Source organism: Muscardinus avellanarius (genome assembly GCF_963383645.1).
Source record: "Muscardinus avellanarius genome assembly, chromosome: 12".
Taxonomy (NCBI): Eukaryota; Metazoa; Chordata; class Mammalia; order Rodentia; family Gliridae; genus Muscardinus; species Muscardinus avellanarius.
The window spans coordinates 76,879,784-76,903,923 of record NC_137798.1 but is presented as its reverse complement, the minus strand read 5'-3'; the positions used below and the strand labels follow the sequence as shown (position 1 = coordinate 76,903,923).

The window sequence follows — 24,140 nt, the reverse complement described above, 5'->3', positions numbered from 1 at the left end:
CTATCTATCTATCTATCTATCTATCTACCTATCTATTTTTTTGGTGGTACTGGGGTTCCTGGAAGCCCTTCTACCTCCGGGCTACACTCCCAGACCTATTTTATATTTTTATTTGGAAACAGGGTCTCCTAAGCCAGCGCGCGCAGCTGGCTTCGAACCTGTGCGATCCTCCTGTCTCTGCCTCCCAAGTGCGGGGATTACAAGCGTGCACCACCACACCCGGCCTTAGATTTATATTTTTCCTTTGCAGTATTTCAGCTTTGACTTTTATATTTGTTGTTTTGGCAAATACAGATGCTTCCTGAGGTATAATGGGTTACTTCCTGATAAATTTGTTATAAGATAAAAACACTATAAGTAAAAAGGCACTTAATATACTTAACTGACCTAACATCCTTCCTTAACAACACACCTTTAGTAAGGTAAGGAGGAATAAGGATTTCCTGAAATACCACCTCAGGGCTTTTCTCTTAGGTGGTTGGTGGGGTGAAGAGCTTGGGGCTGGTGCTCCTGTGGGTTTGCGCATACTGCTTTGTGGGGCTGGCTACAGTTGTGGCCCCATCTGACAACACTGCAGCTGAATTCAACATTTTAGTTGGTGATTTCTGAGTACTGCTGCAGATTGAAGTTCTGTGTCTTGTTCGCCATCATTGAATGAATGTTTGATGTTCTAATTGCTCAACATTCTCTGAGCCACAGCAGGTGCTGGAGGGACAGCACATGCACATACCCTGAGCAGGCTGTGCATGAGGTTCATCTGCAGTTTGACTTGTCTTAGGTCCTGCTTGCACTGGCCAGAGCTGTGCTAGCAGACTGTGGGACTCCGTATTGCCAGACAGCGGACACAGCTAACAATTGACCTGTGCAGTAACTAAACAGGTAAGTATGTTGCCAAAACTCATCCTAACTAGCTAGAAAAATCTGCTTGCTACCATTTTTTGAGCTTTATGAGGATTCTGTTATATATAAATGTTGTTTCCTTCTTAGCTTTCCCTGCTGACAATATCTCTGATCTCAGAGATATTGTCAGATACCAACATGTTTTTAGATTCCTAAATTTGTGGCTACTTTCCCCTGTGTTGGGAAACAATTCTGAGTCTCTCATAGATCTGCATATCTCAACAGTGAGTCACTGACTACTTTATCTTGTATTGGACTATCTTTTCAAAGATATATAATCTAAGGATGTTTATTTCCTACGGTAGGTCATTATAATAATAACCTCCAACTCTGAGATTTTTGTCTTTAACATAATAAAGCCTTTACTATAATTTTTGTGGGGTATCAGAAAATAAAAAATAAGATATGTTCGATTCTAATATTAACTTGGATCCCACTTAGAATGAGTTATCCCATGCCTCACATCCAGTCACCAAGTCTTATAGATCACAACTTCTACTTTCTCTACCTTGAATTCTATTGCTACTTTCCTTTCACAGTGGCCCCTGAAGACAGACAGCCTGCCATTCAGTGTGACCTTGGAAAAATTACACTAGCTCTTGAGTGAGCAGTTCCCTCCCTTATAAGATGGAGGTAATAATAGTTTCCATTTCATGGGGTTTCCATGAAGATTCAACGATGTATGGCAGTGAAGCTGGCAATTTCCTGATGCTGTGGCAGTTGTTACTATGGCTGTCTTTATTCCTTGCCTGGACTCCCTCATCTGGAGACCATCTATTCTCTGTTTTGCCCACCCCTGCTCAATCTTTCATCAGCTTAATAGAGGTTATTTCCCTCTTTGACGACAAATTTACCTTTGGGATAAAGTCTACACATATTTCCTCTATAAGCTATAATCAAGGTTAAGTCTCATGTCTTCTTAATTCCTGTGTCTGTTCTATCAATGTTCTCTGTCCTGAAACACACACTTGAACATGTTTAAAACTCTAGCCACATAAAAATCTTATTGTGATTGAAACCTGGTATGTTTCCTATGCATTTTGGGCCGATGAGGAGTCTGTTTTCCCCTAGAATGATCTTGGATTTCTACTCATAGGTAGGGCCCAGGTCTAAAATTACATTATGGGATAGATCATTATGATAATGGCCTCCACTGAATCACATCTTTCTATGTCAATGTGACACTGCTACTCCTACACCAGGAGGTAGAATTGTTTTTGACATCATCTTCACTCTAGGCGTGGCCTTGTCATCTGCCTTGAAGGACAGAATGTGAGGACTTGACATTGTATGGATTCCAGAGCCCTGGCATTAAAGGGCCTTGCAGTTTTCACCCTTGCCCCCTTGGCACCCTAAGACCATCAGGCAGGGCTTAAACTATTTGCTATGAGATGGAGGAGAACCGAGGCCCTAGCTAAAAGTAAACCCCATGGCCAAACAGATGAACAAAGCCATCATTGACCCTCCAGCCTCGATGGAACCATCAGCTGATGATGGCCTCCTGGGAGAGACCAGCAGAAGAACTGTCCTGACTGCCAGTACATGGGATCATGATCATGAGAAATTTAAAAAAAATTGTAATCTTAAGCCATTCTAGTGTGTGGTGGTTTGTTATTCTGTGATAGACAATTGAGGCTGCCTTAGAAAAAGCTTCTAGGTAGACCCAAGATAAATTCATGATTCTCTCTTTTGGGTTCAATACCCTGTCCATTCTTCTATTGAATTAAACAGCTCATATCATTTTGAGTCTACTTGTGTCTGCTTCCCTCAGTAGATTAACAGCGTTAGAAGCACTGAGGTCATGTTTTTGTTCATCATACTATCTCCCGTGACTACTCTAGTCTCTAATGCTATCCAGCAATCAGAACTTTATTTTCCCACACATTCCATCAAAACTTTATTTTCTTTATTCACCTAGTTGAATAGTGGTTTTTAGTCTATCTTCAAACCTTCATCTTTTCTACCTTCATTGCTTCTCATATTACTAAGAATATAGAAACAATTAGGAGAGAACTTTGACACACTTCCACCACTCCCCATCCTTATGACTCTTTCCCTCTTTTATGAGTAAAATGTATGCGCTTCTAGCCAAAGCTATCTACCTATGTGTATATTAGACTCAGTCTCCTCTTACCTACTCATTGACATCACTCCTTGAATTTTCTTTCTCCTATATCATTTCCCCTCTCTTTTGGGTCACTTCTATCATAAAACATACTGTCATTTTTATATTATTTAAAAACTTACATGTTCTGACCTAACGTACCCCTCTTAATACTACTGTATATCTTCTTTGTACAGGAAAACCCCTTCAAAGATCAATTATACTATTTTGATTTGCCATCCTTGCATTCTGATTTGAACCTACTCCAAGAAGGCTTTTTGTCCCCAGTGTTTCATGGGATTTATACTTCCTAGGGTCTGCAATGAATTCAATGTTGCTAAACTCAATGGTCAGTTCTCACTCTTTAGCTTATTTGATTATCAGCAGTAAGGCCTGTTTATATGGTAAGGAATATTGTCTCATTTACTTCTGAGACTTGACTGCCCAGCAATGCTTAGAAAATAGTAAATCCAATAAATATGTAAATAAACAAATAAATACCAAGTAAATGACCAAACATGTTAAGAACAAGATGGGACTTTTATAAATTAAAAATTGAAGTTAAACACTTAGCTAGATAAAGAGAAAATTATTTTCTAGAGAACAATACAATATTGAAAAAAGAGATATTCTTCATGAGTCATCTTATGAAGTTGGCATAAACTGGACACTCAAATTAGCAATGAAAGTAAGAAAAACAATAGATAAATATTATCATGAACATAGATACAAAAATTCTAAATATTTTAGCAAACAATCCAGCAACATAACATATATATGTATGTATATAATGTATATATGTATATAAATATATATTATAGCCAATGGACAGATTTCAAAATTAGAGAACACTAAAAATACAACTTCAAAATCTATTTGGTACATAATACAGACTTTGTGTTTGTGCCTCTACAAAGTTCTTATGTTAAAAATCAAACCCCCAGTATGATAGTTCTAAGAGGCAGAGTCTTTGGGAGACAATTTGTGAGGATGGAACCCTTGTGAATAGAATGCCAGAGAGCCATTTAGCTCTCTTTCTGCCATGCACGGAATGATTAGAAGTTGGCAGTCTGCAACCTGGAACAGGGGTTTCACCAGAACTTTCCACCTCCAGAACCATGAGAAATACATTTCTGTTGTTTATAAGCCACCTAGTCTGTTACTTTGTTAGAGTATCCGAACAGAATTTGAGTTCAAACAGTTGACTGTATAGATAATGAGTTGGGATACTTATGAATATCTTAACTAGGTTTATTTACTTTTTAGGTTTATATATAGTAATATTGAGTGTGTGTGTGTGTGTGTGTGTGTGTGTGTGTGTGTGTACTGTTTTATGAAGTTTGACCCATATAGATTCATGTTACTACTACCACAGAATACAGAACTATTCTATTACTCCATAAAACTCTCTCCTGATACCCCTTATAATCAAACCTCTCTCCCATACACACCCAGGTTTCAATATCTGGCAATTATTGATCTATACTCTACCACTAGAGTTTTAGACTTTTTGGGAAAATCCATATAAACAGAATAAGACAGTATATAATATTTTGAGACTGGATTTCTTTCAGTCAGGAAAATGACATTGAGATTAGTCCAAGCTGCTTCATGTATCAATACTTCACTCTTTCTTACTCCTGAGTATTTATGGGTCAGAGTTTGTCTGTCCATTTACTCACTGAAGGACATTTGGGTTGTTTCCAGTACATAGAGATTATGAACCAAGTTACTATAAATACTTGTACACAAATTTTCATATGGACACAAGTTTTCATACTGCTTGAGTAAATACCTAGGAGTGGGGTTGCTGGTAAGTCATATGATAAGTGTATGTATAACACTATAAGAAACTGCCAAACTATTTCCCAAAGCAGCAGCACCATTTTATATTCCCATCAGCAGAGTTCCGGTTACTCGACATCATTATCAGCACTTGGTATTGTCAGCATATTTTATTTTTGTTATTCTGAAAAATGTACACTAGAAACTAAATTCTGCTGCTTCCTGAATTTTGGAAAGCAAGTAGGCAAATTTTGAGAGTGTGCGAATCATCTAAAATTTTATCTGAATTTGCTTATTTGTTTGGACAGAAAGGCATTTATACAAATGTAATAAAATTATGAAGAAAGGGAATGAATTGATTAACATTAAAACAGACAGTGGACAGAGAGGGAGATTCAATCTACCAGGTACATTAAGGGATTATCAGATACTTATACAATGTTATTTATAAGGTAAGATGGTGAGTATATATGATGTGTTATATTATTATACTTGAAATTATACCTATACCTTAACATATTTCACAATAAACATTTTAAAATAAATATGCTCGAGCACATAAAGCACACAAAAAGTAATGAAAAATCATATTTTTAAATTAATTATTTAGGAGTTCAAGCACAGTGGGTTAAAAGAAATCATTTTGTAGAATTTGGACATAAAACATTTTAAAACATAAAACTTTTCTATAAAACCTGTTTAAAGTTATTTTTAAAATATTTTTGTGCTTGTTTCTATCCCACATGCCAAATTACTAGTGTGCCAGTTTACTAATGGCTGTATTAACTCCCAGAGGTCCCCAGCTACACATACTTTGAGGCTTGGTCATAGCAAGGCTATTCTTAATGATGGCAAGAAGTAGCTCCTGCCTAGAAACCAAGAGCAGGCTGGAACTTGAGTCAAGAAACATAATAAATGTTCTACGTTTACTACTTATAGGTTCTTAGATGCCTCAAGTTCACAATCTATATTATATAATATTCAGTAGCTAGGTCCAGTTGTCACTAGCACCTTGTAAGGAGTATATTACCTGTAACGACACTGGGGATTTTGGAGAGAAAGCTCTTGACTGTTCTGATGGGCACACCCCCTGTCTTGTCATCTTGCATTTTTGTAATGATGTCTTCGATCTGAAAGAGGTTAAAGGAGTATTATTTTCTCCCACAGAGTAATAGTGAATGGTACATTTATAAGCAGTCCAAATATCTAACAACAGATAACAGGGAAAGCCTCTACCCAGTCAGTTCATAAACATAGTATCCATATCTGCTATGGACCAAGTACTGGGTATGGGGAGGTCAAAGGATGATATAAAAGAGGATGGAGCATGTTCTATAGGAACAAGATAAAGAGGGGGTAATACATTAGGATTCTTGATGGGATCCAACATGTAATTCAATATATATGAGATGAAATTCCTTCTCTTACTCAAACTGGGTTTATACAGGTTGAACCACAGAGAATTGCCATATTCAAAATCCTCAAAATGGTTATTTCCATTTGGTAACCTAAAATGTTAACATATGAACTATCAGGAAGTTCAGGCTGCCTTTGGAATCAGGGAAAGACCCAGCTAGTCACATGAGAGGAAAGGAAATGACTATAAAACCAGCCACAAAAAGCCCCATCAGGAAAAATTGGAGAATGTGTGAGGATGTTCACCTTGAGCCAGGACAAAGGAAGTCAAAGGCAGCATCCTCTGTGACTGGACTAAAGAAGACCACATTATTAGGAGAGAGACCATGGTGGCCTTGTGGTCTAGAGCCAGGTGACATCTTATTGGTGAAAAAAGAACACGAAATGGGGACAGACTAACAAGAATATAGATTGGTGAATTAATTTGTAACTAAGAATTTATAACCCAAATGTAATTTTCTGGGCAGAAATATTCAGAATAGGGTATAGAATGAAGACATAGATCTTTTTGTTTGAGGAGGGGAGAACAAGGGAAGAAGAGGAGAAGATAATTTTTAGCATTATTATATATTTTGTTTCTCTAACCAACAGAAGTAGCTTTGAAACATGAGGATTGAATCTCTGGATGAGTCCTTCATAGAATCACATGCTCTTAAGGATAGAAGGGTAAGTGGTAGTTCATCTAGTTTAACATTCTACTCTTGAAATTTGAGGCTCATTTTCTCAAAGATACATGACTAATAACTGTGATAGAAATAGATATTTTGTTAGAGACAAAGTTCGGGTATGGTATAGAATCATCACCACCATCATAATTGCCAAGCTATATTTAGAATTTATTATGTTCTAGGTATTATTATAAATATATAGACTTTATACTGTGAAATCCTCATAATAACTATGTAAAATAGATCCCACTTTTATCCTCATTTTTTCCAGATAAAGAAATCAAGATTTGTGAGCAATATCAATCATAATAGAACGTTAAGTTGTGGTAGGAAATAACCCGTCAAATGTCAGTGGTTTAACACAAGTAAATCTATTTCTCTCATGCTATCTCATTCTATCAGAGGGGAAATATGGTGACTTTGCTTATCATAGTTACTCTGGGGCCTGAACTGATGGAGCAGCCGCCATCTTAGATGATGCTGGTCACCATTCCAGAGGGACAGGAGAGAATTCTGGAGAGTGTCTCACTGGGTATTAAATGGTACAGTTTAAAAGTTGCATATAAGACAATAACTTATAATTCTTTGCCCAGAACTAGCACATGGCATCACCCAATCACAGAGAAGCCAGAAGACTTGATCCTCATGGTGCCAGAAAGAGAAGGGAACTAAACATCTGTGATAAACGTCAACAATTACTGCAGAAGTTAAGTAACATTTACAAAGGCACGCCGCTACCTAACTGTAGAGCCAAGTATGAGCATAGTTACAGAGACCAGAGCTTGGGCTTCTCAACCCTGAGCTATTTTGCCTTCCCAGAATGATTCCTAGGAAGCTGGGCATACCAAGACTCTCAGTAACGTAGTGACGAGATCCTGTTTCCAAACAGAAAAATGAAATCTGTCTGGGAGTATAGTTCATAGGTATAAAATGCCACTGAATTTAATATTTAGTGTGTGTGTGTGTGTGTGTGTGTGTGTGTGTGTGTGTCTGTCTGTCTGTCTGTCTGTCTGTCTGTGTCTCTCTCTTTCTCCCAGAAAACCAGCCAAGCAGGGACATCATTCTTCTCTGGATATTTCTGGGTTTCTCTGAAAAGTACTGAGTGTGACCAAGAATATTATGCTCCTCGGGCAGTAGATGAATTCCTCCTAGAAAGAGGGTCATCTTCTGAAGACCTGTATGTCGCAAAATAACAGTGTAAGATGGATTTCACCCACACTTGTATCATTTGCCTCAGCTACAGCTTGCTTCTCTTTCTCTCCTAAATACAACCCATCAATTTAGAAGAGTTGGAGTATTACTTATTGATAGCCAAGAAGAGCCATTCCTAGCAAAATGGTCCCATTTTTAAAGTAATCTATGCATTTGATCTACTGTATTATTTAAAACCAGAAGTATCAGTTACATTGATGGTTTCCATGAACAGGCCAGGAAATCACTGAGAATTGGAGGAAAACCAATAATTCAATTCAGTTAGGCCTCTGAGTAGGCATTAGATGGTGATTATTTCCAGTCTCTGCTGCTGTGGGCTGACATGGAAGGATTGGAGGTACAGAGAATTTCTTTTTGACTCTTTCTCCTCTGCCCTATGTAGCTTCTTCATCAAATGAATCTTTTTTTTTTTTCCTTTTTTGTACTGAGGATTAAGCCCAGGAGTAGTGGTCTTCCTTTGAGATCCCCATCCTTTTTGTTTGTTCATTTTTATTTTGAAATGCACCTTGCTAAGTTGCTGAGGACTTCATTAAGTTGCTGAGGCTGGCCTCAAACCTCCTAGTGTCTCAGCTTCCCAAGTACTGGAAGTGTAGGCATGTGCCACTGCTCCAAGCCACACAATTGAATCTTAAGCAGATTTACTTGATAAAGAGAAAGAAACCCTGTCTTCTTGCATTGGTCCACAATGTACCAAGAGGTACATCACTCATCAGGAGTTATAGCCAGACCAAAAAGACAATCCCTCACTGACCAGAAAGTGGATTGCCCTCCAGGAATAGTTTACAGCATCATGGGTGTAGAAGCATGAGTAACTGATGCCCACTTTCTTATTCTTCCATAATATTACATGTACTGTAATCTTGCTCTGACCTAAAGGTGGGCAGAGTCTACCCCTTGACTTTGGTGCTTGGCCATCTGACTTGCCTGGCCCCTGGGATCTTATAGGACACAGAGTGAGCAGTGGCTTGCCATGTGCCTCTGTGGTTGGGCTTATCCTCTTTGCTTATCCCCTTGCCTTTTGCCATGAGAAGGATGTGCCTCAGAGACTTTCAGTTCCACGGAAGATAAAAGACACCTAGAGCTAATGGTACTGAACCTATAGTGCTGTTAGCTATGCCTTAACTACCTGTGAACTCATGAGAGAGAACCAAAGCTTACCCTTGCTATGTGTCGTTAAATTTGGGGTGATTTGTCCTATAGTAAAATGATGCTATAACAGAACCCTGAAAATGCACTTGCTCAAAAATTGTTGAAACTACAACAAATAATTGATGATCAGAATCAATGAGTCTCACACTTGGGTTTCCTTGGATCCAACCCCTTCTTAAAATTGCAGAAATTCAATTTTCACCATCTACTTAAACACTCTTAGGGACATTTTAATTTTTTTTTGTAGGCAGCCTATTCCATTGTTGTGTCAGACAAACTTTGATAGCTGCATTTGATTCTGGAGCATAGTCCACTGTGGGGAGCCATTAAGGTTTTCCCCTTTAAGAATACTTCTGACTGTCCTTTGCCCAGAGCCAATAAGGTTTGGGGTCATGGAAAGTTCAACGTCTGAGAGAAGCTCAGGTGGAATTGATTGGTTTGACCGTTAATCACACAGGTGGTGATGGCACAGGGTTGATTGGTTTGACAGTTACGCACGTATGTGGTGATGTCATGAGGGTTGGTTGACCAGGAGTGGTATAAATAGGACGAGAGTGATAAAATCGGGATCGGTCAGTAGAGATATCGACCCGGGAGTGTACTGGAGATCCTTCCATGAGAGAATTAAGTATTCTATGAATAAAATTCTTTTCATCCTCACTCCTCTATTCAGAACCCGTACTTTTGCCGGCTGGCTCCGGCAGTCCACTACAATATCAGGTAATTGATCATACTCTCATGGTTTCTGGAGAATTCTCAAGAGTTTACAAGGAGGCTCTCAGGAGCCTATAAGAACAATGACAATCATTTTTAAACATCTATTTTATGACCAATTTCATCACAGGTAACTTAAAATATTCATCTATCTTAAGAGTGAGTTGCCTAGATCCTGGCTGGTCCCTAGGAATCTTCTTCTTCCAGTGCCATATGTCAAGGTTAGAGCTTTGGTTTTGGTAGGTCTCAGAGCACTTCCCAGCAGAGTCTGGTATTGTCCCTTAAGCCACATAGCCCGTTAACTCTTGACCTAAACATGTTACTAATAAAAGCTTTTAGCCTCAGTGTCATTTGGTGAACTCAAAACTTTTTTTTTAAGGTTTCCACCTCTGGTATTTTAGATTCATATCTTCCTTGCTGGATGAGTATGCTTTATTTTACCTTTAAAAAGGGGCAAATCTTTACTATCTAGAGCCTTAGAAGCTAATTGTGATGATGGAACAGGGGCATTTATACACAGCCTCTTGTCTCCCTCCTTAGATTTAAACCCTTTTGCAGGCAAAGACTCTATCTAGGTTTTCATTTTCTTAGCCAACATATGTTGAACATTTATTCTGGAACAGGCAGAGTTCTACAAGCTTTAACTCTATAAATTCATTTTGTGCTCATGGGAAGTAGATTATTTTATAGAAAAGAGATCTAATATTCATCTCCACCATTGTCTACCAACATCAAGGCACTTAATACTATTTTCTTGAAGGGAAAGTTTAGTGCAATCCTAAAGAGGCAGAGGAGGACATGGGGAAATCAGACAGCCAGGTTCTCAGCTGTCTCAGGATTGGTTTCTGCCGAATGCCTGCTGCTGTCTCCAGGCTCGGGGCTCTCTCTTGTTCTATGGGTTTGGTTGGATATACCTCTTGCTGGTAGGCTACAGCTCCTGGGCTAGGGGAGGAGAGATGGGGAGGTATACACTTGTATTTTCTTGACTGTTCAGTCCCATTTAACTTCTGACACCTTTTATTTCTGGGGAAGAGCAAAATCAATTCCCTGGTCTCTTTTACTATGAAGCTCTATGTCATTAGGGAGCACGTTTGGACCTAAGCACCACGGTGCCAATCAATAAGCAGGTGGCCTTTATCTGACAGCCAAGTGAAGCAGAGGAACACTCGGTCGGTCGGCTTGGCTGGTTCTGCCTGGATGGGCCACAACAACCAGGATGCCCTTCAAGGAGCTCAGCACTGACATGCAGGTATAATGCTCTTTCAAACAGCCAGAAAATAGAAACCAGTATGCCACACAGTATATGTGTGTGTGTGTGTGTGTGTGTGTGTGTGTGTGTGTGTGTGTGTGTATGTGCACGCGTGTGTTTGAAGTCTCTTAAAGGAGAAATATTATAAAAGGGTAGACATAAATTACCTGAAACAGGTCCAGAATATGAGAGAGGGGTTAGGAAAAGCAATCCTCTCTAGAACTGGAAGCAACAGTGGGCTAGTAGGACGCTGGGCTGAGGTCCAGGGAGCCCCGAGGACCTCAGCTTCACCAGCTTGCTGTGCTGAGTGTGGACAAGGTGCTTACCCTCTCTGGATGTCACCTTTCTTATCTCGACAGTGATTGGCATGGTTACTAAACTAAGATCTTTATTTTGGAAGGTTGAGAGTCTTCTCTGACTTGACAGTGTCAGCCTGTGTCTGTGAGAGATGAGAAAGACAAGCAGCCTGGCTGCCGGGCTCCTCCTCTCCACGTTGCCCATCTTCCCAGGTGGAGTCACAAAGAACGTTTCCCTGTGGTAAGAGGTTCCAGCTAGGGGAAGGGGAGTGGGCAGGACTGGGGAGCTTCCTCATATTCCCAGAAATGACACTGGACAGATGGCATCAAAAGTCAGATAGAAACCTGACCCTAGAGTCCTGGCCACGGTTACTCTGAGCCAGCACACGCCTGCTCACCTCTGCTCGGCCAGATGACGCTGCTTCCAGACATGACAAAGGGCCTGTATTAGTTTTGTTTGTGTAAATTAATGATCCAGTGAACTAATTTATTTAGCTCCTCCAGTGTCCCTTCGGTGGAAGATTAAAACTCTTCAAGTACAGACAAATTAGGATGTGATTATTAAAAGAAATAATCCGCGCAAGTTCACCAAAGGAAGTCGACCATGCCTCAGGCATGAGGGCCGTTTTATTGCAGCATTTCATCTTGACTTTGCAATCAGTTGCCTAGTTCTAGCTACTAATGAGTGTCACTTCAGCGCCTGCATTTCATTAAAGACCCCTTGTGTTTTGGTGTCTGTGAAGGAAAGTGAGTCCATGGTCAGTGAGTCCATGGTCACCATCTTATCAGCATAGAGGCAGGAAGCAGCTGGCCAATGGCAATCACATTTGTTTCTTAAGTTAAAATGTTTGTGCTTCACTGAGCAGGCTCCGTTCCAGAACATGCTCCAGACAATCAGGTCATTTCTCTCTGTCTCTCTGTCTCTGTCTCTCTCTCTTTGTGGTACTAGAGATGGAACCCAGGAACATTCTACCTCTGAGCTACACCCCAAAGCCCTATTTTTTAGTCTTTTTATTTTTGAAACAGGGTCTCACCAAGTTGCGAAGGGCCTCGCTAAGTAGCTGAGGCTGTCCGCGAAGTGCGATCCTCCAGTCTCAGCCTCCCAAATGTTGGGATTACAAGTATGCATCACCATGCCCGGCTTTCTTTTTTATTAAAAAAAAAAAAGCCTAATGCTCTTCTCTTCTCAACTTTTAAATGTATCCATTCCACGCTGGCTTCCCACTTTTGTGGATATTTATTGATCCTGTAGAAAGTGCCAGGTGTCATGTTAGTTTCTACAGTTAGAAAAGCAAGTAAAAAAATATCTTTCTTCATCATGGACTAATAAATTTCAGAATTATTCAGGGTTCAGGATGCAGCGTTAAAGATGTGTTGGAGACAGCAGAGACAGGTAGGGGCCTCAAAGAAGCCTGGAGGTGAACCGCTATGGAATTCCATTTTAGAGAACCCACGGAAGGAATTCTATTTAGCTCCTCTGCCCCTTTGGCCAGACTGTGATTTGAGAGTTCACACACTAATGATGATCACAATGCCTGTTACTTAGTTTGGGGTTAAGCTTACTTTGAATCCCTGTATCAGTCCAGGATGCTTTTTGTGCTAAGTAACAACAACCACCCAACCTCCAGGCATGGGGGTTACTTTTCCCACGCAGTCAGCACTCTCGTAGTGGCAGGCTGCTGACATTGCTGCAGAGGCTCAGCTCTCTGGGGCCCACTATCTGGGTCTCTCCCTCACGGTGGTCTCATGGCTGCCTCAGCTCCAAGCTTCACCTCTCTGCTAATGGCAAGAGGAAAGGTGAAGGCTTTGTTCAACTTGTTCCTTTTTATCAGGAAAAGCATTTTCCTTTTCAGAAGACCCTGAAAGATCACTGACGAAATCTCAGGCCAGAACAGGGTTGTGTGACTACAAGGAGCTGCAAAGGAGGATGGGGAGAGGGTATGTGGCTTTTCTAGTTCTGGTACCACATTGAAGCGGGGGAAAAGGAGGATGGAAATGGGGATGGATTAACCAATAACAATGTCCGAACCACAGACCCTATAACAAGGACATAAGGAATGGTTAGGCAGAACCTGGTTCCTATGTGACCAGTTGCAATCTCTGACTGCAGAAGGCCAGCTGCAATGGACCCTGGCCAGTGAACATTCTAGCAACTTCAGAAGACCTCGATCCCTTCATTATCATCTTGGATTGCTGTAATTTGAGCATATCATATGCTTCCTCCCTTCTTTACAGAACAAAATGCTGATATTTAGGGGGGCTAAGTTACTCAAAGCCAAATGAGTAAATGAGATTATTGGTTAAACTCAGAGCCGGCTACCCGGGTCTCTCCACCAGCTGGCCAGGGCATGTGCTAGGGAGGCTGGGGTTCGCCTGAGGCACTGGTTGAGTGGAAGAGAATGTAGAGTGTGGGGCCACATGATCTGCATAAAAGCTTAATATGCAATATGGAAGGCAGAAAATGTTCCCACCCACAAAACAGATGGCCATACCCTAGTCCCTGCAACCTGTGAGTTTATCACCTCATTTAGCCAATGGGACTTTGTAGATGCTCTTAAGGTAAAGGACCTTGAGATGGGAGACTACTTTGGATTTTCCAGGTGGGCCTGGTCAACTCACAGGAGCCCTTGTAAACCAAGGATTTTTCCAGCTGTTGTTGGTTAGAGAGAGATGTGCTGGCAGAGAAAAGGTTAGAGAAGTAGGACTTTGCTACCTGTGAAGATGGAGGAAGAGGCCACGCCAAGTAATGCAGGTAGCTTCTAGAAAAGCAAAGAACAAGATTGTTCCTCAGAGCCTCCAGAAAGAAACACGGTCCTACAAGCATGTTGATTTTAGCCCAGTGAGACCCAGTTTGGATTTCTGACCTTGAGAACTGTAAGATAGTACATTTTATCATTAAATTTTTATTTAAAACCATTAGCTTATTTTAATTTTCCACAACAGAAAACAATTATTCATAGTAATTTCCTGTCCCTCATTAATCATTATTTGGCCCATCAATATTGTGCATTGAGCCAGGGATGATGGTACACTCCTGTGATCCCAGTACTTGGGAGGTTGAGATAGGAGGATCATAGATTTAAGGCCAGTCTCAGCAGCTTAGCAAAAGCCTCAGCAACTTAGTGAGACTCGGTTTCAAAGTAAAAAGTGCAAAAAGGCTGGGGTTGTAGATCAGAGATAGAGTTCCCCTGGGTTCAATCCCCATACCAATTATATATAGATTTGTATTTGTATTTTTTAAAATTTATTCTGCATTACTACTGTTTCCAAAGTAGACTAGTATGCTCCCATCCTGGGTAGGAAGCAGGTGGATTTCTCCACACTGCTCTCTGTTTCTTCTGAACTGTTTAAACCAATGGTCAGCCAGGACCTGGCACAGCCTGCCTGGGGAAGATGTCAGGGTGATGGGAAAGATGTCTGTCTGTAGCTTGAAGTAATTGTTCCCGTGGCACTTGCTTTCCGGTTTACCCGGACCCAACTAGACAGGTGGCTCAGAGGTTATTTCCAGGAGCTTTAAAAATGGCTCACAGTGGCCCATTAAATGTCTCTAGCACCACATTCTACACATGCAAGGATAAAGGTCCATTTTATTTCTCACCTCCAATTTTACCTCACCACATATTCCAACCTGTCACACCAGAGAAAATTGTGTAGGAAATGTCACATGAAAGCATAGCCCAGAGAATTCCTCCGGAACTATAAAATGCTCACAATTTGAACAGAAATATTTAAATCCTAATATGTGCATCACTTGACCCTTCCTACTACAGAGGGGTCAATATCCTTGTTTTCAAAGAAAAGTGAGTTCATCTAATACCCTGGATTATCACTATGATTTCTTTCTCCAAGGGAAGAGCAAGGAACGTGAAACCGTGCCTCTCCCCTGACCTCCAGGACACACGGCCTCTGGAATCACCCTTCCCAGCTTCCTTCCTTCTTCAACACTTTCCCCTGTCCCATGCTGAACAACTGAGCCAGGGCAACTGGAGGGGATTGAAGGGCCGGCCATCATTTATGTAAATGATCTTACCTCGAACCTGCTGTGGCTTCTGACAGCTACAAAATACGTGCCAAGTTTCCCACCATGGAATTCAAGGTCCTCTATCATTTGGAACCAAAGTATGTGTCCAGCATCCTCAACCCTTTTCACATCAGGCCACACTCAGGAACAGACACACCCCACATTTCTCCCTTGTTCCCCCTGCAACTCATCCGCCCACTAGGAGCCCACCCCAGTCCTTGTCATGCTGCCAGACCCTGCTCAAAAGCATCCCCCTCTCAGAAACCTGTCCCTGAGGTCCCCAGTACATGCATCTGTATGTATTAGACATTTCTATGTTTTTTTTTTTGTTTTTTTTTTGCGGTACTGGGGATTGAACCTAGGGGCATTCTACCTCTGAGCTACACCCCCAGCCCTATTTTTTATTCTTTATTTTGAAGTAGAGTCTCACGAAGTTGCGGAGTGACTCACTAAGTAGCTGAGGCTGTGGCTGCAAACCTGTGACCCTCCTGTCTCAGCCTCCCAAGTACTGGGATTATAAGCATGTGTCACCACACCCGGCTTACACATTTCTATGTTTCTTATTTTCTTCATTTTTTAAACAATTCTGAAGATGAGAGGCAAGACCCAGAATAGAGTCTGCCTCAGCGGTTGGTGTCGTGTCTCAGCAGAGGACCTCTTTGCCCTCTCTGACCTGAGGTTTGGCCTCTTTCCCCTGCAACCTAGCCTTCCACGAGGAAGATGCACTTGGCTTCTCTAGGGCATCCCTGGTCCTCACCCCTGACTGCATGGAATGGAAACTAAGAACAGAGAGGATCACACTCATTCCTTGAGAGTTAGTCAAGGGAAACAGGAGGGTGCCTCACAGAGAGAAGAGCCTTTGTTTGTTGCAGATGGAATAAGAACCAATGAGAAGGGAGCTCCCTGGCATTTGGAAAATCCTTAAAGACCAGAGAGTTAAAAGGAAATGGAGGTCTGTATCTGAGGCCAAGCCACCTTTCACCGTGTGCACCCATCTCCCAGCCATCCTCTGGATTTCTCCAGGCTGCTGGCTCTCCAGGACTGTCTCCACAGCCTGTCTGGTATCCACAGCACCGGGTGGAGCTGGGGGAGTGGAGGGTGCTCATTTGTGGCCCTCGCCTGGTGGTTGGGAACAAAGCACCACCCTTCCCTCTTATGGGAGGCACCTGCCTGTTGGCCGACACTGTGCATTTGGGGTTCCAAACCCGCCCCAAGGAACCCCACTTTGCTCACTATTCCTCTGATGTGGCCTCAACTGTGCCGTGGTGTACCCCTTTCCCTTCCCTGGGCACTTTCCTCTTTGGCTCCATCACTTGTCATGTCTGATATCCCAAACTGCTTCAGTGAGCACCGGAGAGGTTACATCCTGGGGTGTGGGGTATGTCGGAAAAAATAACAGTGTGGGCATCTCCCTAATTTCATATAGGCAAAGCCAGATAGAGTGAGCATTATGGTGGGCCATGGGAGAACCAAAACACCTTCCAAACTTCTTTGAGCCCTTGCTGATGTGCCCAATGCTGGGAAACCAGGCAGCCAGGGCACTTTTCTGGGTACTCATCTTGTACCAGACACACCCCTCCAGGATTCTAAATGAGCCCAAGGAGAAAGGAGCAGTCAGTCTCCAAGGGGGCTGCCTGGAAGATGGTAGGAGATGATGCCTCTCTGAGCCACTGTCCAGCAGTAACCCTTGGACCTGCTGCACCCCCACAGGGCAGGCGCAGGATGAGCCCCGCCCCCATCTAGTGCTGCCCCAGGAACAACAGCAAAGATTCCCTTATGGGCTTCATGGCTTGTGCTTCTCCTGCTGATATTTAATGCTGCGGCAGACCACCCCCACCCCCGCCCAGGCCCTGCTCAGGTTTCCAAGTGATGCCCAAGTGCTGCACCTGCTCCATGGCTGATGCCTGGGGCCTGTGGGTTCTTCTCATGAATCTCATTCCTGCTCCATAAAATGTCCACCATGTGGAAGGAGGCAAAGGTCCTGGTATTTCTGAATTGTCTTTCCCTTTCTCTTTGACTAAGGAGCAATGGGCCCTTTGCTCATTCAATCTGCTATAACAAGATGTCTTACACAGGGCAGTTTATAAACACTACCAATTTATCACTCACAGGTCCATTGGCGGGGAGACCCAAGATTGGATCACTGGCAGGGGACATTTTCTCGGTGTCCTCACTTGCCAGGAAGGTCAAGAGGGTGCCCTCAAGCTTCCTTTATTCTAAGAATCCCATTCCTGAGGGCAGAGGCTTCCAGAGCCTCCACCTATTCATACCATGCTTGGGGGTTAGAGTTCAACATAGGCGTTCTGGTGAGACAAACATTCTGATTATAGCAAATGGGCCATTTCTTATTTTTTTCCTAATGCTTTATTAATTATCCCAAAATATCTCTGATATCCTTAAGCTGCTTTTTATTGATTTTTAAAGGTTAATAGTTTATATCTAAAACTTCAGGCAGCATGTAGGCAAAAGCTCTCAGCGCAGTGCCTGGCATCGCCGTTCACTCTTCAACAGATGCTAATTTCCCTTCCCTTCAAAATCGATTTTAATTTTTCTTCTATCTGAAGCAGAAGAGTAACCACAGATGATTTTCCGGCTTCCTTCAAAAGCACGCAACTGGAACTTGCTGAGCCTCAGAGGATGGCCGCCTAGACTGTGAAGCCACACTTGCTAGACAAACGTCACCTAAAGTCACTTCCAACTGACCAAGCCCCACTGCGTCATTTCCAACTACATAGAAAATGGATCTTTTATTAGCCTACTTTACATTAATCTCAGAAGCCTCTTTTTTTGTACTAGGGATTGAACCCAAGGGTGTTCTACCTCTCAGTTACACCCCCAGCCCCATTTTACTTTTTGTTTTGAAATGAGGGATTAGTTGCTGAGACCGGTCTCAAATCTGCGATCCTCCTGTCTCAGCCTCCCAAGTACTGGGATGACAGGTGTGCGCCACCATGCTTGGCCTGAGCAGCCTCATTTTTATAACCTGCTCTGGTTTGGCCACGATTTGTGTGTGTCCCTGGAAGTTCCCTGCATTGGCAGCTTGGTCCTCAGTGTGGTGATGCTGAGAGGTGGTGGAAAGTAATCAAGTCACTGAGGGTACTTGGAAAGAATGGATGTGGTCCTCTTTGGATCTCAGTTTCTGCAATCATGCGCTTTTTTTTCTTTTCTTTTTTTTTCTTTGTGTATGTGGTACTGGGGATTAAAAACCCAGGAGCATTCTACCTTCGAGCTACATTCCCAACCCTATTTTGTTTTTATTTTGAAACAGGGTTTCACTAGGTTAATGAGATTCTCACTACCTGCTGAGGCTGTCCTGGAACCTGTGATCTGTGATCTGTCTCAGCCTTCCAAGCACTAGATTACAGGCATATGCCACCACGCCTGGATACCTGCACCGTCTTGCTTTGTGATGCTTCTCACACTTGCTCCTGCCATGGGATGCCACCTACACTGAGGCCCTCCCCAGATGCTAGCATTAAGCTTTAAACCTCCAAAACCATGAACTAAATAAAACTCTTTTCTATATATGTGGCCCTGCTTCAAGTACTATATTATGGCAACAGAAAACAGACTACCACACTGCCTTATGCTGTAAGTCCCATTACATGGTAGGATAAGGAGTAGGACTTTCTTGCTCACGGGAGCACCTTGCCCAGGGGGAGTCCCATGCTGCCTGGAGGAAAGATGAGTTTCACAGGCCCAGGAAAAGGCATTTTTGAATTTTCAAGTCCTTTGCCTCTTCCTCTTAAAATTATGGACCAAAAAGGAAACGGATTTTTCATCCCCAAGAAAGAATTTTGATAAGCTAGTTATCTGTCTGACTTAATTCCACTTTAATCTGATGAAGAAGGAGCCTGAGCAACACTGGGGATCATCTGATGGACTATAGACTGCACACTGAAGATAAGTGGGGTGGATACCAATATCTGAAAATAAACTGGGCATGAGACTTGGGAGGGGGTGGAGTCATTTGACAATTACTTCCATTAATCATGCAGATAAAGTGGCGTTTGCAGTTCATCTTCCGGCAGCTCTTCTGCTATAGGGAGGCCAGTAAGCATGAGGTGGGGGGTGCAGGTCATCAGGCCAGGCCTGGGGGAATCCCTAGTGCCAGTTCCCACCTATGGGGAGATGGCCTGGGACCCGACCTTGACATCTACAGTCATCATCAGTGGCCAAGTCACCTAACTTTTGCTGTTTAGGTAGGGATGTTGCTCTCTCCTTCTCCCATCCCCCACTTGCGTGTGCGTGTACACACACACACACACACACACACACACACACACACACACACCATCATCCAGAGGAATGTCAGAAAGAAAGGCTCCAAGCAGAGCATCTGGCACCTCCAGACACAAGTTGGGTCCCTCTCTTCTTCTACCTTACCATTGGGTTCCAGAGTTGCAGGGAACCAGGAGGTAAGGAAGAGAGAAAAAGGCAAATTCAATGAAGCCCTGGATTTCAGACACTGATCACCATCATTTGGAAGGGGGTAGGTCCTCCCCACCTCAGGAGAGAGGCTTTTAAAGGAGGCTAAGATACTTAGAGCACGATACCAAAGAGGTGAACAAGCAACCCCAGATCCGAATCACATGTAACTTGTGTGCCTGTGGTTCTACCTACTCACAAGAACGCCTGGCTCAATGGGGGTGTTTTTATTACAACTTTGTGAATCCCCTTGTTATGGGCTGAGTCATGTTTTCCAAGTCCACATAGTAGAGTCCTAATCCCCAGGACCTTAGAATGTGATCTTTCTTGGAGATAGGGTTTTTACAGAGGTAACCTGGTTGAAGTGAGGTCATCAGTGTAGACCCTAATCCAATATGATCAGTGTCCTCTTACAAAAGAGAAGCTTGGGCACAGAGACAGATATGCACATAGGAGAGACATACGAAGACTCAGGGAGAAGCTGGTCAGCTACAAGTCAAGGAAAGAAGCTTAAGCCACACCTAAGCCCCAAGAAGGTGCCAACTCTGCCAACACACAAGTTTGGACTCCCAGGCTCTGGAACTTTCAGACAATTGTCCCTGTTGTCTAGGCCACTGCCCTGTGGTGCTTTGCCATGGCTGTCCTAGCAAATAAATACACCCTAAAATGACCTTACTGATGGTAAAGCTTAATTTTTCTCTGATTATTTCTTTATTTTTTTGAAGTACTAGAGATGGAACCCAGGGGCATTCTACCTTTGACCTATACCCCCAGCCCTATATTTTTATATAACAGGGTCTCATTGAGTTGCAAAGAGCCTCACTAAGTAGCTGAGGCAATCCTCCTGTCTCAATCTCCCAAATGCTGGGATTACAAGCATGCACCATGATACCTGGCTTCTCTGATTATTTCTATCTAAAGCATGACAAAAAAGCTTTCTCTTATTCTCCTTTCTCTCTCTTTTCCCTATGGCCTGTGCTTATGCACACACACACACACACACACACACACACACACACACACACAAATGCACACACACACACACACACACACACTCATTTTTCTCAAAAGACCATGCCTAATTTTTTTTTGAATTACACAGCATCCCATGTGCAAGATTGACTAATTTGGATTTTTGCACACTGTCCAATTCTCAGTAAGCCCTGCAGCACACTGCTTCAAAGCTCTGGTTTTTTGAAAGTCGATGCTATGGCTCATGTGAGGGGTTGGAAAGGGATACTGATTCATAGACCAGGTCAAAATCAGGAGGGCCAGACACTGGGAGTGGGTAAAGGCGTTGACGAGGGCCATCTTAGAACGCACGCTGAGATTATCATCTTGGACTGGCTCAGTTTGAATATATGGTATTTGGCTGGGTGAGGTTTGTCCACAAGCAGACAAATTCAAGGGACCTGATGTAATCTTTAAGGTGCTGTCTTTGATGTTATCTCCACTCGGTAATGTTTAACCCCTCCTTCCTCTAAGCTTGTCACATGCTACTTGTTTAATCCCGCCTTCTTCCAAGACATCTCCTCCACTGACTTTACTTATTGCAACTCATGACGTTGGCTAGCTTCAGTGTTTAACATTATGATGCCTTAACTTTATGATGCTGGCTACAGATGACGAAGAAGAATTGTCATCTATCTCCTCCCCAACCCCCAATTATTAAATATATTCTTCAAATTATTATGTCAGGCATTGTGTTGTTATGTGAGATAGACTAGTGTCAGGAAGCTGCCTTGAGCAGCGACCTTGATAGGAACCACGGAACAGTTGTTAGGAAGCTGCATGGAGCAGCAACCTTTCATGGCAGGAACCTTGGAACAATTTTTAGGGAGCTACACGAAGCCCCAACTCTCCATGGTGGGATTGTGGAGCAAGGCGTGTCTGCTAGAGCCCCCTATAAGGCATCATCTCAAAAGCCCTCTGAGCGGCTCTCCTGCATGTGGTGCAGACCCTTGCTAGGTCACAAGGACATCACGTAACCTTGAGGGTCTTAGTCTCTTCATGAATGGATTAGCTCCATCTCAGAAAAAAAAAGTTTGCGGAAAATATTTCAGACAGACATCTCTAATTAACCCGAATCAGGTGCTTCAGTGAATGCAACCTAGGTTTTAGGTCAGTCCTGCCTGCACCCCTTTTCCTACTTGCCAACTGGTGAATGGTGGTTCTGTGGGGGAGGGGTAGAGTGAAGAAGGAGAGGAGAGAGGAGACAGCAGGGTGGAGGAGGCTGTGGCCTGACTCTGCCAGCTTGCCAGGTGGTTGCAGGGTCCCAATGTGATATAGGTGAGAGTTCTTTCCAGAGCTCTGGCTGCCAGGTCCACCTGCCCTGCAGAGAAGAGGGGGTTGTCGTGAGCCTCTGTGGGGTGCTGGCTTTGCAGCACTGGGCCCTATGGGGAAGGACAACACCATTAAAAATAGGAATGAGCTCCCTCTACGTGTCCTTTGTGTCCTCCGAGGGTTACCTTTTGGACGTCAGTTACCTGCTGGCTCAGACATGCTCGTGGGGCCTGCAGAACTCGGGGGGATTAAAGGTGGAGGTTTGAGAGGAAAGGGTGGATGAGATGGAAAAAAACTCGCACAACCTGACTCACAATAACGCGTGTGCAGTGAAGAGATTTGATAACGACTTCTGACAGCTAAAAAGCCTTTGCCAACAGTTAGGTCCTTTTGGGATGCAGAGATTTGATGGGAAGGAGATCTGGTGTGCATGTGTATATGTGTGCACATATGTACACACGTGAGCATGCGTGCATATTTGGTACCGTGCAGTGATGGAAATAAAACACAGCTTGGGAACATTTTGAGTGTGGTAGCATCCACGGCAGGGAGGGAACAAGAGACCTCAGGGACATGAAGACAAACATGTTGTCCTCCCCAAAGTCACGGAAGGACCTTGTCTTCTCCAGCATAGGGTGTAGAGCCTTTGGTGGGGCCCAGACCAAAGTGCTTCAGGGCCCCAGTCCCCAACTCCAGCTGCAGGACAGTGAGCAGCAGACCCACCGGGCAGCTGGAAGACATGGCTTGACTGCAGAATGGGCAAATGGGGGACACAGCAGTAGGGCTATGCTCTTGCCACAGCCTCCACTGTCCCCTCGGCAGGACAGGGGAGCGGCTCACTTGAAGAGTGAGTGCAGGCCAAGGAAGAGCTGGGAAATGGCCTGGGCTTCTTCCTCTAAGAAGCCCAAAGCTTGCAGAACATGGGGTGCATCTCTGCTCCTGCCCTATATAAAATCAACCAAGATCCTGCTACAGGGTGAGGCTGTGGTTTCTGGCACTGGGCTAAGAAGTGGGCCTCCACTCTGTAGTTCCAAATCAGGATAGCCAGTGGCCCTGCTCCGCCATGTTCTCTGATAGGCCCATGGGTAATAAAGGTGACATTCAAATCTCTTTCCACTTCATTCCTCTCTTTTTCTCTCTTGCTGGTTCCAAGTTCAGATGGGAACCAGGTGTGTTATTAAATGGACTCTCCAAAATCCTAACTATAACCCTTGAGTTCACAGCATGAAAGCAAACCTACTGCCTGGATTGAGACGTTGCCAACTCTGGCTTTTTTGGCAAAGCGTCTGGGCCTCTGCACACCTCCTCTCTGTTTTGCAGGCCATCTGGAGCCCTGTAGCAGCTTACTTCAAGCTGTTCTGAAGGAGACCTGGCCCTGGCAACCACCCACGGTGTCTGTCAGACAGCTTCCTCAGCCAAGCAACGCTCAGGGGCCACGGACTGCACCTCCCAGGTAACTGGGACTGAACTGTGTCTAGCCAGACCAGGAGCCAACAGTCCCTTCAGTTAAATAATTCACAGGCCGCCTCTGGGTCGGTAGATACAGCCCTGTCTAATGCAGGCTGACAGGTGATTTCATGCATCATTTAACTCTTTGCAGTGTCCAGGAATGCAACAGAGATTAGATAATCAGAATAATTTCACATATGTAAACTCCTTTTTCTCTAAGGGACAAAATTTTGCAAACCTGAACTGTTAAAAGAAGCACTTGTTTGGTTAGCCCACAGAGAAAACCAAAATCAGACATGCGATGGGAACTGCCTGGGAGCAGTGAAAAACATGAAGGGATAGTGAGTGGAGAGAAAATGATAACAACCAAAGAACAGGGCAGTGTGGCCACGTTAAAACCTGGGTCTGAAAGGGACCTGGGAGCCACAGGTACGGCAGCCCTTCATTGATGCCAAGTGGAAAGGCA

The 24,140-nt window shown here is 43.3% G+C and overlaps 1 protein-coding gene across 1 annotated transcript in view; it reads right to left on the bottom strand.

Moving 5' to 3' along the window:
• The window catches only part of RGS6 (regulator of G protein signaling 6), a gene marked incomplete at both ends in the record, with an annotated part of 626,537 nt that overhangs the window by 216,576 nt on the left and 385,821 nt on the right, over positions 1 to 24,140 (bottom strand). The window contains one exon of the mRNA XM_080707173.1: positions 5,820 to 5,919. Coding sequence (XP_080563299.1) covers positions 5,820 to 5,919 — 100 coding nt within the window. The remainder of the gene's footprint in view (positions 1 to 5,819; positions 5,920 to 24,140) is intronic.